At 35.4% G+C, this 15,797-nt stretch overlaps 1 protein-coding gene across 3 annotated transcripts in view; it reads left to right on the top strand.

Annotated features, from left to right (window-relative positions):
• Positions 1-15,797, top strand: part of PCMTD1 (protein-L-isoaspartate (D-aspartate) O-methyltransferase domain containing 1) — a 43,518-nt gene that overhangs the window by 15,598 nt on the left and 12,123 nt on the right. The window contains exons 2-3 of one of the 3 annotated variants that reach the window (XM_061342944.1): positions 3,335-3,761; positions 7,294-7,396. The exons of 1 other annotated variant lie outside the window; for it this stretch is intronic. In XM_061342944.1, the coding sequence (XP_061198928.1) occupies positions 3,455-3,761; positions 7,294-7,396 (410 nt within the window). In that variant the 5' untranslated portion in view covers positions 3,335-3,454. Of the gene's footprint in view, positions 1-3,334; positions 3,762-7,293; positions 7,397-10,935; positions 11,085-15,797 lie in introns of those variants that run through there. One more of the 3 variants, XM_061342945.1, reaches the window with a different exon arrangement.

The following is a 15,797-nucleotide window of genomic DNA, read 5'->3' as shown; positions in this document are numbered from 1 at the left end:
TAGCTTGTGAAATAGATTCACATAGCTAAAGAATACCTGTTTGATTAAAGTGACAGTACTAAAAATAAATCAGAAATTATAAGGAATTTAAATTGGTTACAAGTTAGGTCAGAAACAGGTCAGAGTTGTGGTACAGTTCTGTGGATTTTTGCAGGAATTGGAAAGTGTGACATTTAATGTTTATTGTGAACATAAACTGCAAGATGAAGTGTTTCAACTTGTAAAAAATCATGAATAGCATGAACAGGGTTTTTAAATTGTAATTTGTTTTTATCAGTGAATGAACTTTTTGTTCAAGACTATATTGAAATTTTAATTCCTAACCTATATGTTTTTGTTGGCTTCTTTATTCCAGAGATTTCTGAGGCTAAAGGTAGTTGCTGTATTTTGTTATGTGCTCTTCCTGTCTTCTGAAATTTATACAGCTTTTGGTGTAGTATGCATCAGAATGCTGCTTGTGCTCTTCGTGAATTGCATTTTAGGTATCAGTAGACTTCACAGGATGACCTCTGTGAGCTTTGTAGCTATGTAGAAGTTCTATCTTAGTATGTTCTGCTCTCTTTATTTTGGTCCTGGGACAGCTATCACAAGAAAAGCTTTGATTAACTTGTCCTTTTTTCTCTGGCTGTACTAAAATAGCTTGTGAGGTGGTTTCTTATGTGTATTTAAAACAGTAGAAAATGTATCTGACTTCATATATCTGTTGTGTCTGTTAAAAGCAGGTATTTTACTTTCATAAGGTAGAAAGTTCAGAAACATAAAAGCATTGAAGGAAAGTAAAATATTAAAAAAATACATGCAGCACAAGAGGTCACTTTTCATGAAAAGCTGTTTCTCTTAACTTCGAGGATGTTTTGGTTTTTAACAGCACCTTCCACTTGAATAGCATTTTTGCTGTATTGCATAGATGTAGAGCACCACTGTTGATTAGTGAAAGCAAGTCAAGAGCAAGATACCTAAAAAGCAAAGAGTATCGCTGCCTAAATAATGTCACCTTTTCCAGCCAGGAGCAGTGTATCCAGAGTAAGACCCAAACTTCAACTGCGCTTCCAACTAGCCACTGTTCTGCTGTGTAAGCATCGTCTTCTTGAGAGGAGGCTCTTGTTTTCTTGCTGACGTTCCACAGCGTCATGCTACCTACATACCAGATGTTTTCTGTTCTTGCCTGTGAGATTCTGCGTGATAAACATTAAAGAAGGTGAAATGCTTGGTGGGTGTCATCAGCAGAGAGTCTTGTGATACCACAAAAACTTTAGCTGGCAGACAATGCCAGGAATTTAAAATTACAAAATATCTGAAGAAGTTAACTCTGTTTTAGTGTAGTGGCTATATTCAAATTAGTAAATGTTATTTATGGGAAAGAAATGTTATGTGAGATTACGAAAGACATTATTTGACGGAAATCATAAAGTTTTAGATTGCAAGAACAGCCTTTTGACGTCTGAGGGGTTTGTGTATGTCTGCTCACCAGCTGGGTGCAGATAGTTGGTGAAGCTCTCCATCTGCTGGTGCGTGGTGGTGAATGCATTCTGCAGGTAGGGCTGGAAGGGGTATTCCTGTTTTTCAAATGGAGCTGCAGCATTAGTCTCAAAAGTATTCAGTTCTTGTATTTATTTTTTCAGTTAAAATTATTTCCAAACATTTCTCAAAACAATGATGAACATTTTGAGGGTGATTCTGTTGCAAAATCTCTTGCTTTAGTCACTGTAGGACTTGCTATCTATCGCTTGGTTCAGTAGTTGATTGAACTTTTAGGTGTGATGCAAGTGCAGCCCATAAGGGCTGGAATACATTTGTAAAATTTTCAATTATTTCTTTTTAATTTTTTTTTTTTTTTTTTTTTACTTAAAATTCTCCCTCAGGTTCCATACTTCTGTCTGAATTGTCCTTCATTTTTTTCAGAATTAGACATTCTTGTGTAATTAAGCATACACAGACCTACTGTCTGCTGTGGAACACGAGGATGCTAAGTGTGAAAGTTGTGTTGCAGCGATCCCCAGAGTGTAAAATAGGGAATTGGCTTCATTCTGATAACTTAAATGAGCTTGTGCATCTGGATTGTGTTTCTGAGTTCCTGATTCACAAATAGGCATGTACAAAACAGGAATTTGCTGAATTGCATTGCAGTGTTCTTGGATAAAAGATTGCATAATATTTTTTAAAAAGTGCTTGGTGAAATATGCTTGTTTGAAGAGGCAGGGGGAATTTATTTCAAAGGTGATATTCATCAATGCAGTTAGAGTCAGGTTGTGTCCAGGGTTTTTTTTTTGTTTGTTTGTTTTGTGGGAGTTTTTTGTTTGTGTTTTTTTTTGTTTTGTTTTTTTTTTTTGTGGTGGTTGTTTTTGTGTGTGTGTGTACACGTGTGTTTTTTCTTCTTTAACAAAGTTACCTGGAGCATGCATCAGGCTCATGATGGTCTTTTCTTTTGGCTATCTAAACTGACTTTGTAATTAATATTAACAATTGTCTCAGTATGAGTACTCTATTTAGAAGTGGTGCATTAAACTTCTTTTCCTTTCTTCAAGTCTTCTGTTGCTATTTTACTGATAATTCATGCAACATTAGAATTTTAACATCTGGATTTTAGGTGTTTAGTGATTAATAATGTAGTAACTGCAGATAAAGTACGGTTCTGAAGGAATAACTTTGAAGTGAATATGCTGTGTAGAATTCATGAAACTTGCTAATTCTTAAGCGCCAGCAAGTTCTTGAAAACTTTTAGGTACTTAAGGAATTCATGCTCTCCTAGTGAATATTGCAAGCAGGAGGAGCTCAGGTGTGCAGAGGGATGTCCTGTGCTGAACCCAGAACAGAGTAATGTGGGTTTGTGTCTTCACTGGTACTGTAGTTCAACTCAGAACTGAACACCTGAGAAGCATTTCCTGGACATCACTACTCACTTGGCTTTGTCTCCCACTGAGGGTTGATTTCGAGGCATATAAATCCAGTGTCTTTCAAATGTAGTTAAGTTGATACATGCTCCCAAGTGCTATTGGACACTTAGAATGGGACTACAGCTAGTCCAAAGGTAGTTGCTGTTCCCCCCAGATATATGTAATATATGTGGTTTTTAGAACTGTAGCATTTTCAGTCTGTGTAAACACTTAGGCTGCATTACTAGTGCTAGTGTAGGTAGCCTGTGTGGACATAACAAAGCCAAGCTGAAAAATGTTTGATAGAAGGGCAGAATTTTGATTAAATACTATCTGTCCTGACTTTTAGTAGTTCTGCTTCGTAAAGTGATCCAATACTAATAATATTTCATCACCTTCTAAGAGTTGTTGGTTTGTTTCTCTTTTGAAACTCAAGTTATGTAAACATATCTATTTTCCAGGATTCATTTGTGATGTGCTTCTGAAAGAAGAACTGAGAATCCATTACATACTTCCACTTTTGGGAAAACTCTTCTCCTAATGTATTTTGCAAACTAATTGAATTATCATAGAAATTCGGCATGGGTGGAGCTGTGAGTGCTGGAGAAGACAACGATGACTTAATTGATAACTTGAAAGAAGCTCAGTACATTCGCACTGAGAGTGTGGAGCAAGCCTTCAGAGCAATTGATCGTGGTGATTATTATCTGGAAGGACACAGGGACAATGCTTATAAAGACCTGGCCTGGAAACATGGAAATATACACTTGTCAGCACCCTGCATTTATTCTGAAGTCATGGAAGCGCTGAAGCTTCAGCCTGGATTGTCATTTTTAAATCTGGGTAGTGGAACCGGATACTTGAGTACAATGGTGGGATTAATACTAGGTAACTTCAACTTTTTAATACACTGTTCCTCCACTATACAGGGTTGTACAAGTCCTTTAAAACTTCACTTTCTCTTCTTTAAAAATGACAGTACTGCACCTAGGACTAGATGTTTGAGATGTGTTGTTAAGATGCTGTATGTTATCTACAGGTTGTTCGCTGACACTGTTGCTCAGTGATAATTCATGGAGTGTTTTGGAAGAGGTAGCTGTTCCTGTTTGCCTTTCTGTAGTCTAAAGTTCTCATTTGAGTGGAAACTGTCCTTTCGTTTAAAAGGAAAAGGCAAAAAGGAACAATTTGAGAAGTATATTTAGAATACAAAGTATATTTACCAATAAATTTGTTTTTTTACAAATTAATTTCATTACATGAAATAACTTCATTTATTTTAGTATGTGGTTTTGATATGTGTAAATGTATTGACTGTATTACATGGAGTTTTCATATTTCCTTAGTTGTAGAAACTGTGTTGACAGGTACTACACAAGTTTTTGCATCTCTGTTTATATACACAGCTGAGGTGTGAAGAGTTGGTTTGTTAATTTTCAGTGAGTTACTTTCTGTCATCTGTTTTTATTTTTTAAAGAGTAGAAATTATCCCTAGTAATATATAACACAAATGATTCGTTGCCATCTCCAGCAGTGTCTTTTGTTCAGTTAATACTGATCAGTTTGAGATTCCACTGTTCACTTGTGGAAACAGGAATTGTATTTATTCCTAGGTAAAAATAAACTAAAAAAAGATAATCTATTCTATTAGTACTTTTTTGCCCTTTTCAAGATTACTTGTGTTTAGGAGTAGTTACTTCTAATTAGATTGTAAGATTCTAAGTTCAGCAACCTATTCCATTATTAAAATAATTAGTAAATACTGTTTTTTTTTCTCTGAAGTCTTTGCTTAGGGTAGCAAATAATGGTATTAATTTATTTCTTTGTGTGGAAAACTTTATTAGTGCATTATTCTTTCTTAACTATGATGTTTAAAAAATAAAATGTGCCTTATATATTGCAGTTGTACCTGTGTAGTAATCTGACAACTTTTGAGTGGCTGTTGGTTACTATTGAATGCTTCTTGGTTTGACCTCCTTATCAAGCAGAATTCCTGTCCTTCAGAATATTCTATGCAGAGTTGAAGAAATTAAACAGGAAAAGACTTGTCTTCCGCAGAGGGTGAGATTGGCTGACAGCATTTGAGGAGCACAGTTACGCTGCAGACGTTCCCATGCAGACAGCTCAGGTGCTGATACTTCTCTAGCAGTGCTGAGGAGCCTGGAGCAAGCGGCTGCTCAGCTACTTGCAGAAGTAGACTTTCCATGTTTCTGTAGTACTGTACCTAGTCTTCAAAGTCTACTTGGTTTTATAATGTGGTTTGAGTGCTAGGGTGAGACATGGAAGGTATAAAGACAATTTATGTGCCTTTCTTACTCTACTCCATTTGATAAAATTACTAGTTATTTTAGTGTAAGTTTTAAGCCAGGGAACAGCTGTTTTGACAAAAAAATCCACACAAAAAAACATGAAATTTTCTGACAAACTATAGGTATTTTTAAAAGTTCACATTTTTTTTTAAACCAATTTCAGTATATGCTGCAATTAGGAACAGAACCATGTGGGTTTTGACAGTAGTTGTGTATCTTTTAATTTGACAACATAGTGAGTAGTATTTCTGCCACATTGGCACTGTCAGAATGACTAGATTAAATTAGCAAATAATTCAAAGCTGGTAAACAGTAAGTATAGCAACATACTAAAAAACCTCCCCCACTCCATTAAGATTAAATTAGCTGTTGCTGGTATTGTAAAAATGGAAATGTGGTTCAGACTAGATGGTGGAATTTTTAGCTTGTTATGATGAAAGAAGCCAGTTGACAAAAGACAGTATCAGAGAAGTTGGTTTCACACTTTAAGACTAGTTGACCCTTTACTTAAATGAACAGCTGTAATTTTTTTCCTGATAAAAGAGAACATGTTTATCATATTTCTGTTCAAATTACAAATACTATGGTGTATCATTATGTGGTGTCTTGTATTCATAGATTTAATTCCAAGCTGTTGGAGCAACTGACATTTACAGGTTTTTAGTTCTTTGTTTATCAAAATTGAGTTTTGAAAAGAGTGTATATGTGAATTTTGGGATGGATGATGTTGTTTCATTTTTTAAATTAATTTAATTTGAAATTAATGGCAATCATTTTTTAATTAAAGAAAGTGCCTTGGATGCTGGTGCGTGCTCTAAAACTAACTACACTGCTTAGAAACTTCATAGGCTTTTACTACGCAAGTAAATAATTAAACAGCTAGGAAATAATCGTGTATCTTAATGCTTTTCTCAATGTGATAGGTAATAAACTAAATTTACAGTAGCTGTGAGTGTCAACAGGAGGTACTAGCTTTCACAAGTTCTAAGAATATTCCTTGAATGATCTCTTGCCTGCCAACAAAGAGCTTTTATAAGCACTGTCTATGGTAACCTAGTGGATTGGTTTTATTTCACCTAGTAGAAAATGTACTATACTATGTTAAGAATTGCAGTTATTCGTCAGCTTAGTGACATACAATATTTTCTTTCTTGCAGTAAAATGAAAGCTTTCTCAGTAATCCTAAGTCTGTTTTAGTAGTGTGTGTCCTAGAAAAGACAAATTGAGTTTTGGTTGGAGTAACATCTTTGAGCTAAACTTTTAGGAAAGATTTAAAATGCTGTTGAGGCTATAAATACAAGGTTTGTCTCATCTTACTGATGTTTACTTTCTCTTCTTCCCTTTTTCAATTCTGTGCTCCAGTGACTAAAGTCCCTGGGCTACTTGTGCATGTTAAATATAGAATCCCCACAGCAAATGTGACTGTCTGATTCAGATTTCTTCTGATGTGGATAATCCTCATAATACTGTCATCATTTTTTTTGTTTCTGAAAAATAGCGTTAAGTATTGGCATGCTAATTGATTTGGAAATAAACTTGGATCAGTTGTAGGAAAGCAGTGTTACAATTGTGATGAGTGAACACCATGTAGTAAATTTCAATGTTCTAGAAATTAATTATATAAGTAAATGGGGAGCAGACTTCCGATTTTGGAACCTACAAAATAGAAGAGCAGATGTGGCTGAGTTACAATACCCAGTCTCCCAAATTATCAAAAGATGTGAATTTCGACATCATAAAACTTCAAAATCTAAAGACAAAAATGCAGACTAAATTATAATTTGAAAATGTTGTATTCTGACTAAAACTGTTGAAAGTTTCTCAGACTTTTTCCCTGCATATTCCTAAAGAAAATTCATTCTATAGAATTGTTTTATCACAGTTCTGTCCCTGTTTTTTTCATTGATCCTTTGGCCTTTTACCTTGCTTGTAAGCTTTGGTAATTCAGATGCAAAAAACAACTTTGGTGGTGTTTGGAGACTTGTGTGTTTTACATGATATTAGTACTTTCACAGATGAAAGGTATAATACTGTTCTATTCAGTCATGCTGTGCTTAAAGGAACAAAACAACAAGCCAAACCAACAGAAAACACCCTGCTGTTTTTATTTACAGGACCTTTTGGGATAAATCATGGAATAGAGCTTCATTCAGATGTGGTAGAATATGCCAAGGAAAAGCTGGAGAGCTTCATAAAATACAGTGATAGTTTTGATAAGTAAGTATCTAATTTGTCTAGTTCACTTTGCAGCAGTGTTTTTGTTTGTAAACTGAACGTGTCATTACTTGAGTTTAGGGAGGGGAGAATAGCATCACACCACCAAAACATAAAGCTCCCAGTTTGCGGCACTAATTGATGAGGTAAGTGCTTAAGACAGCACTCTAGAAGTGTGGGAGTATTTCTGCTGTGTAATAATTAACAAAACTGGTATGTACACATTGGCATGTGTATGTATATGCATGTACATGCATATGTACATACATACTTAAGAGAATGATGTAGTACATCCATGTCTTTGCATGTATAGGGTTATTTGTATCTATATGAGTTTTTATTACATAATTGTACATCATCTTTCTGTAAAGAATTAACTTTTTCTAACCTGTAACTGTTGATGTAGACATGAGTGAATTTATCTGATTTGTCTTCATGTTTATTACCTGAAAAGATGGACTTACGGGCATTAATTTATTCTCATATACCATTCATTTTTACTGCTGTAATTCTGTGTTACAGGGCATTGAACGTTATTTCTTCTACTTAACAGTTTTTTATTATTACTTTGAAGCTGGCCAGTAAGAATCTGGATCTTGGGCCTCTCTGCCTCTGTGAAAGGAGAAGCAAGGGCTGTTCTCTGTAAAAACTTTTTTTCCCCTTACAGGCAATAAGTTCTCCAGCAGTGGTTATAAGGTAGCTTCTGAAAATGAAGAAAAGCTTTTGCACTGTACTAGCCTAAGAATTGCGTGTTCTACTCCTCCTCTCCACGTCAGCAGGCAGCAGAGACAATTCTTTCTATCCCTTTACCTCTGATGTGCTTATGAGCTGCTGCGCTCTTGGTTATGTTGGTTGGAGCTCAATCCACTTTTTCCACACCCTAAACTTTGAGAGCTGTGGTCTGACCACAGGCCTTACTCCTTAATGCTCCTAAGTAACAGAAAGTTATCATCCTGTTGTTATCTGTATCTGAATTAAATTCTGTACTTATGATATTGACTAGGTGATTCCAGTACTATTTCTAAAATAAAATTATATAAAGGAAAATACACGTTTCATTACTACTACTATAATTTTTATACAAGCACTTGTTAGATGAGTTTAATACATAACAGAAGCCAGAATAAATAAAAGTTACTTCAGTAAGGAGCTTTATTATATACTTCATATAATCCATCTTTTAAAAAAGCATGTGAAATGTGGTTACTTATGATCATTAATAATATTGCAGTAGTGGCCCTTTTAAGTTGGATCTCTTTGCCAGCTAATCAGTTCCTGTACTCCTGCATTCCTGTAAGTTTGTCTACAAGACATAAAAAAAGCTGGGTTTGATTGAAATGTCTTTCTGGTGATACATTTATGTACAGACATGGAAATTGAGTGAAGGGGTAGCAAGGAAATGTTACTGTTGTTTAAGCAAAATCTGATTAGGATGTTTCTGTAAATGAGTATCAGAGCACTAGGGTTGCTAAACGTGGCAGAAGTGAATGTCAGAGTTGCATGTGTATGGTGTTTGAAGAAGTGATCATACATAGTAAATGATCTAAATACTCTTAAAGGACAGGTGGCGTATTTTACTCTGATTTAGCAAATATCAGCCCTGGGGACTGTTATAAATGCTGTGTGCTGTTTGCAATGATAGTTAAATTGATCTTTAGTTTTACAGTGCTATTCCAATGAGGGAGAGAAGTCAGCAGGTCAGTCAATATGATCTAGGCTTCATTTGTATGTTGTATCTCGGCATATGCTGTTTAACAGTCCACCTTTTCCTTACAGGAGCAAAATACTAAGTAATGGCTACAAAAACATCCTCCTCACCAACCTAACAAAAATTATACTTCTGTGAAAGTGCTTTTTGATACAAATCCACTGGGTAGTAGCTGCACTACAGCTGATGTGATACTGATTGGCTGGTTGAATTTTGTGGTTTGAGGGGATTTGTAACTTGTCTGCACAGCTGATTCTAACTGCTTTCTTTGTAAATACTGTATTTTAATGTAGCTAATGAAGATGATGTGTGGGTTTTTCTGTGGTGGGGTCTTTGTATATTCTAATATAAGCAAATTTATACAACATGTCTTCAGTTTTAATCTGCCCCTCAAAGTAATATGCTCAGGGTCAGTATGTCTGGTTTAGATTCTTGTTTCAGTAACTTTTCCCTGCATCTTCATTCATGAGTAAAAAATATTCACCCAAAACTGTGTCGACTGGCATCTGAACTTAACTGCTGGTTTGGTCAGCTTAGTATTTGGACAAAAGACCACTGAAGTTAAAGGGAGTGTGGCATCCGTGTGATGTTGAATGCTGGTGTATACCTAGCAGATGTCTTTACTATTTGAAAATAGATTTTATGTGGCTGACTGGTATGAATGAAGTTAATTGTCTAAACTGATGTGTGTGTGTGTGTGTGATGGGAGAAAAATGTCTTAAACTTTCCAGCAGCTTCTAATGAGGCATGTGGGGGACAGAAGGAGCATAGGGACCACGTTCAGTTTTCCTGGCAGTTAGCAGAGTTACGTGGATTGGGAATTCTGTAAAACTTTGCATTGCCACTTCCCAGCACTCTTTGTTCAGTATATAATGTTCTTCAGTCTGGTCTGAATACTCTCAGCCATCTTCTTTTGAAACAAACTGCGTTTAATCTTATGGGTACATACATATGTGTGAGCTTCAACCTAAATAAATGTTTTGAAACTCTGTGGTGTTCCTTTGCTTGGTGCACTAGGCCATTGGCTTTGCATCTGACTTTTGTGTGGAGCTGGGTCATAACGGTTTAAGTGGGTTTTCGCTTGATGAAATGAAATATTACTTTGATGCTATTTTTACTGGGAATGATCCAGTGCTTTGTGGCATAATGACTTTTTTCTTGATTCCGGTAAGAATATTGTTGGAATGTAATTAAAGCTTGTTTTTTTTTGTTTTTTTTTTTTTTTTTTTATTGATTGGGGTAGGTGCTTGACCAAAAACTGGAAGCAGTGTAAAAATAGCATGTCCAGAAGGATTTGAGGCTCTCTGTGCTTAAAAGGAGGGTTGTCTACCCCTGGAAACAGGACTTCTCTCAGTTTTGGCCTCTTGAGCTGTTCGTTGGAGGAAAGGCTTTTCAGATACCTGTTTCCGAAAGAGAAATGATTACAGTAATCAACTTGTATCTGTATCCATATCCCACCAATCTATAAAAATAGTTTTCCTCTAAATGGAGATGGAGTTGTTCTTTCTAAGAGGTAAAATGCTGTCTTGGTTTACTTGAGAACATATGTTTGCCAGTAGAAGCAAAGGAGGAGTTCCATTTGAAAGTGTTGTCATGGTTGAGGTGCAAAGATTTCAGGTGTAGACTAAAGAAAGTTGTCTGAGTCTGAAATATGTGCAAGGCTCTCTTTGTTCTTAAAATCGTCAGGGAGTGCATGCCGACTAAGGGGGAAAAAAATCATTCCTTAAGAAGGCATTATCTGAAACACATATGTGCAAGTACCAGGCCCCGCTTCACCTGTTTATTGAAGGGGAATGTGTTGTCTTTTCTGCTCCCAGTCAACTTCTAGACCTAGAATATCCAGCTTGGAGAGAGAGCCACAGGGCAAGGCTAGGTTGCCCATCTTCTAGCACCCTATCAAAAACCAAACCTGGGTAAGCTGGTGAAGTCTCTGCTGTGAAAGAAAATCAACCCTTCTCAGGATCAAAAGAAACCACTTCAATGGTAAGTGACGAGAACCCTAGTACTACTTCCGGGATAACTGTTATGGGTGAAACTTCTTCCTGAAGTCCTGTAGTAGATTGTGTTGGCATTGAAAAACAGTATGCTTAATATTCTAACAGAATATTCATTTGTCTTCATTGAAATTTAGGCTTCCTGCTAGGACTTTGAAGGCTCACTTTCTTTTCATTAAAACAGATTTGAAATGGAAAGTTTGGAGAGTTCCTTCTGTATGCATAGAGAAAATAAAGCTCCTTCCTTCCTATGCAGCTGGTTAATCATTGCAGTGGAAATCTAAGCAGGCAAATCAATCTGTCTCCAAAGTTCCCTGATGGCTTTCTAATTTTAAATCTTACTGATAACTTAGTTTCAAATAGTGTGACTTTTTTTTTTTTCCTGGTGAATGAATTCTTGCTGAGGTTTAGTCTTAACTGGGACAACACAGGGACTGAAAGAATGCCATTGGGATTCTTCAATGACAGAGATAATGTTAAGCAAAAAGGAAAGGAAGATAAACGTCTGGAATATTCCTTCTTTAATTTGGACATAATAGAAGTAATATTTCTAGTCCTACACCTTGTAAACCAGAATGCTCAAAAAATGATAATTTAATCCACTCTTACCTAGGAAGGAACTAAGCCTGCATTTTTAAAGAATTTGGTAGTTGCAGAAATACATATTTTTGCCCCCTCAGAATTGTACATAAAATGTCATTTAGAAATAGGTAACATTGTGGAGACTGCCTTTCATTGGAAATCTGTTATTGTAACAAGTTTTGGTAGTAGCATGAGCATCTGTTAAAGAAAGTGAAGACAACACTTGGTGCTTGTTCCTGTAAAATGTGTTGCTCCAAAAACCAAGACAATTTTGACCTATAAAAAACACTGCTTCAGTAAAAGAAGAAAGCAAATACTCCTCTGTTTATGTAAACAGATAAGTTGTTTTAAGTCTTCTAACCATGGGGCTCTGACGATAAACTGAAGTTAACAGAATTTTTTTCTTGTACCGGTATTCCTACATACTTTAAAAAGTATTCCTTCAGTACAATTCTTCATTTTGCTACTATAGTAGTAAAAAATGAACTTTACAAATTTAAACCAGTGTTGAGGGGAGAGTGAGATAAATCTTAAAAACCAGTGTTTCAGTTTTTCTTAAGAAAAATAATGTGTTTGTTTCACTTGAGTGAAAGTGATGACTATCAGAAATTATAAAAAGATTGAGGTTATATAATAGAAAAACAATTTTATTCATAAGAGAGGACAGTTTTATCTAAAAATGAAGATGACACATGCAAGCAAAGTAGAGGTACAGGTTTCTTACTGCCTGGAAGCTGAAAAGAATGTTAGAGGCAAAATTACTAAATAGAAATTCAACCAGCATCATTTTAGTGCTGGTAAAAATAATTTTATTGTACTTAGATACAGGGGACTTAAAAGTTGCCATTGTAGGTTTTGGTTTGTTTTCAAAGATTGAATATTTTTGTTTTCATTTATTCTAGAATTTTAGTTTACATGCAGAAGGTCTCACAAAGAACAATACTAATAGGTAAAATGTAACTTTTCCACAAAACGTGCCAGCAATCTCTGAATATGCATTTATACGTGAACCAAAGACTGCTTCAAAGATGTTGAAAAAATGCTTGAGTACAGTTAAATGGGTAATGGAGACAAAAAAAGAACTTTCCATCTTGTCGTGCTGTTGTCCCACTTAATAGGGAAGAGCAGCCCTTAGAAATTGTGTTCCCCTATTAGCTGATGCAGGTTTTAAGTTTCTTGGATAGTGATTTAATCTTAAATAGACATCACTGGCAGGATATAACATGGGAAGTATTTATTAAGAAACAAATGGGAAAACACTTTTAAATCCGATTGATACACTAGTTCTGAAGCACTTTTACAGTCAAGTAAAACGAGAAAGTCTAATGAAGCATAGAAATTGGAAAGCATTTCATTATTCTGTGCCATCTTCTTGTGGCTTCTTGTATTGCACAAAGCCGTGTGAGTATTGACCTTTGTATGTGGTTCTCAAAGAAGATAAGTTTTATGTCAGTTTAAAACCTGAAATACTGGCTAAATTACCTGAACACTTCTTCATGGTTTCTTTCAGTGAATGCATCAGTACTTAAATAGGTTCTAAGAGTACTTGGAGTAAAATTACCAATTTATTAAATTCTTCTATCTGACATAGGAGAGGCTCTGAGAGGCTTGTCTTTTTAATGCAAACAAAGGATTCAGAATTTTCTAGATTAAATTATGTATGGCTTTTCAGTCCTTATCTTAAAATAACTGCAGGAAACAATAATTTTTCAGCTGCTGTAGCTGTGTTTTAGAAAGATAGGCCAGTGTTTTGTAGGTGAAGAAAGTAAGAAACTTATAGACTGTTCTACTAGTTCTATTTTCTCTCCCTTATTCCACTATCTTGATGAGTCCTTTTGTATCAGATACTGGTCAGCAATATATTAGAATTAGAAGAGCAGGATATTAGTTTAGGACAAAAGTAATTCTTACTTCTTTGTCACAGCATAAATAGTTTAATGCTCTAAGTTTTCAGAGGCTACACATTTGCAAATTGATTTCAGTGTCTAGTTATTAATGAATTTGGTTTAAGGGAAGTTTCATGTAAAGCTTACAATCCTTACTTACAAACTTACAAAGTTCTTACTTTGGATTTACTATTCTATTTTGGAATATCTATTAAAACCTGGTTTTGTTTTGTTTTCTTTTTTTCTCTGATTTTTTTGTGACATTTGCGTTGCAGTGCTTTCAGATTCTTTGTTCCAGTGTAGTACCAATGTGTTAACTTGCCAAGCTTCTTACACATCATTAAAGTTGAAGAGTAGTCCTTTGTGCCTGAATTTAAATACATGAATTTCTTACTAGAGGGAATGACTTGATGGTACTGAATGAGGTTTCAGACCTTTTTGGAAGGTTTGAGTTGACTGACTGAAGGAGTGTGGATGGGAAAACAGAATATTTTCATATTCTGATATTTGTATTTCATATTCATGTTCCAGTATGAATTCATACTGGAATAGGCTTTCTGCTAAGGGTTGTGAGCAGCAAGCTGAGATAAAAGTGTGTTTAGTAAACATGAGGATAGGCAGAAGAGTACTCTTAGGTGACACTCTGGTATGAATGTAGTGGTTCAGAGGTGTAAATGTAGTTGGACTGTGCTGGTTTTTAAGAACTAATTAATTTTTCTCCCAGCAAAGGACAGGCATAAGTTGTTCAAGCGGTTCTCGATATTGTACTTCTTAAAGCATCTTGTAACATCTTACTGTTTCCTTCAAACATGGGCCTGTGGATGTTGAAAACTGGTTTTCCTTTAAATTATTGGATTTTTTTTTCCTTCTATTGAACTTGTTTCGTTTTAAAGAATCAAGTATGTATTTGCACCTAGTTTCATCTTGAAGAGACATCAGGATAACAGCCTGCATTCATGAAGGTTGTATAGGTAGAATTGCTTAGCCCAAGAAGCATCCTGTACATCTTCAGAGTTGGAAGTAATTAAAGGGTCCATTCTCTGGGTGTGTATTGTGGTAGGAGCAACAAATTAACCCCCCTTTAAAACAACCCCTGCTGTTAGGGTAGATTATTTTACTATTCTCTCTTTTTTAATTAATGTCTTACTATCACACGAGTATTAGATTGGTGGATATGGATACAAGAGCAACAAACTTTTAATCTTAGTTCTTCATTTGTGTGCTTTCTTTTAAATGGATGTTCATTTTATACCAGAGTGTAATGCTTCATTGTATTGACATCTGTGGGGAATCTTACTTAAAAAATCATGGGCAGTAAATCTATGACTTGATAATTTTTAAGTTGCTGTAGCAGACAGAAATGCTCTTAAAATTCTACAGACTTTTTTCCCTTTTTTTTCTTATTTTTTTTTTTATTTTTACATTTAGCTGGAATAAAAATACCATGCCTGTTTTGAGGATGAGCTTGAAATGTTTGAGGGACAGATTACAAAAATGCAAAAGGTGGAAGGGACACAATCAGGTCAACAGATGTTCTGTGCACTTGAAACTGCTTGATTACCTTGGACCATTGCTAAACACGATCTGTGTGTGCTTAAATTTATCCTGTGACAAGTGCTCATTTAAACAAAAGTGCTCATTTTCTGTTGCTATGCTCTGTTGGCAGTTGGTCCTCTCACTAGGATCAGCTGAAGAACCTAATGTGATTAGAACTTCTCCACATCATTCCAGCACTTCATTATTGCTTATTTTTGGCATCTGATGCATGAAGTAAAGAGTTTTTTCATGTTACCTATATAAAGGTCTGCAAAGACACCCTCTCTTTGGTGGAGATAAACAGATGGTAAAGAACACTTGGCATCTGTTAGTTCAGTTTCAACGTGGTAACAAAAAAAAAGTAATTGTGATATATTGTCTCATCTTGATAGATAGCTTATGTGATTGTCAATACTGCATATTAAAGCAATAAGCCGTTTATTTTCAGCAGATTTATTAATCTAATAAAAGATAGCACTGTGCAACACAGAAGGAGATTGAGTATCTGAAGTGTTCTGATATCCCAAAGGCAATAAGAATAAAATCAACTTGTTTGGTATAGTGACAAGTAGGATTAAAAGAATTTGGGTTTGATTAGGGCAAGTTCCATAGTAAAACAATGTGCTTGATAGGACTTTCATACTGTAAGACTAACAGGCTTGTGATGCTGCTGCAGGTATTCTTCAAATTGTTTACTC

Source organism: Neopsephotus bourkii, unplaced genomic scaffold, assembly GCF_033783945.1.
Source record: "Neopsephotus bourkii isolate Nb327-2 ecotype Australia unplaced genomic scaffold, CSIRO-AGI_Nbou_v1 NB_1820, whole genome shotgun sequence".
Lineage (NCBI taxonomy): Eukaryota > Metazoa > Chordata > Aves > Psittaciformes > Psittacidae > Neopsephotus > Neopsephotus bourkii.
The sequence above is the reverse complement of the archived record's forward strand: the minus strand, read 5'-3'. Positions and strand labels throughout refer to the sequence as shown.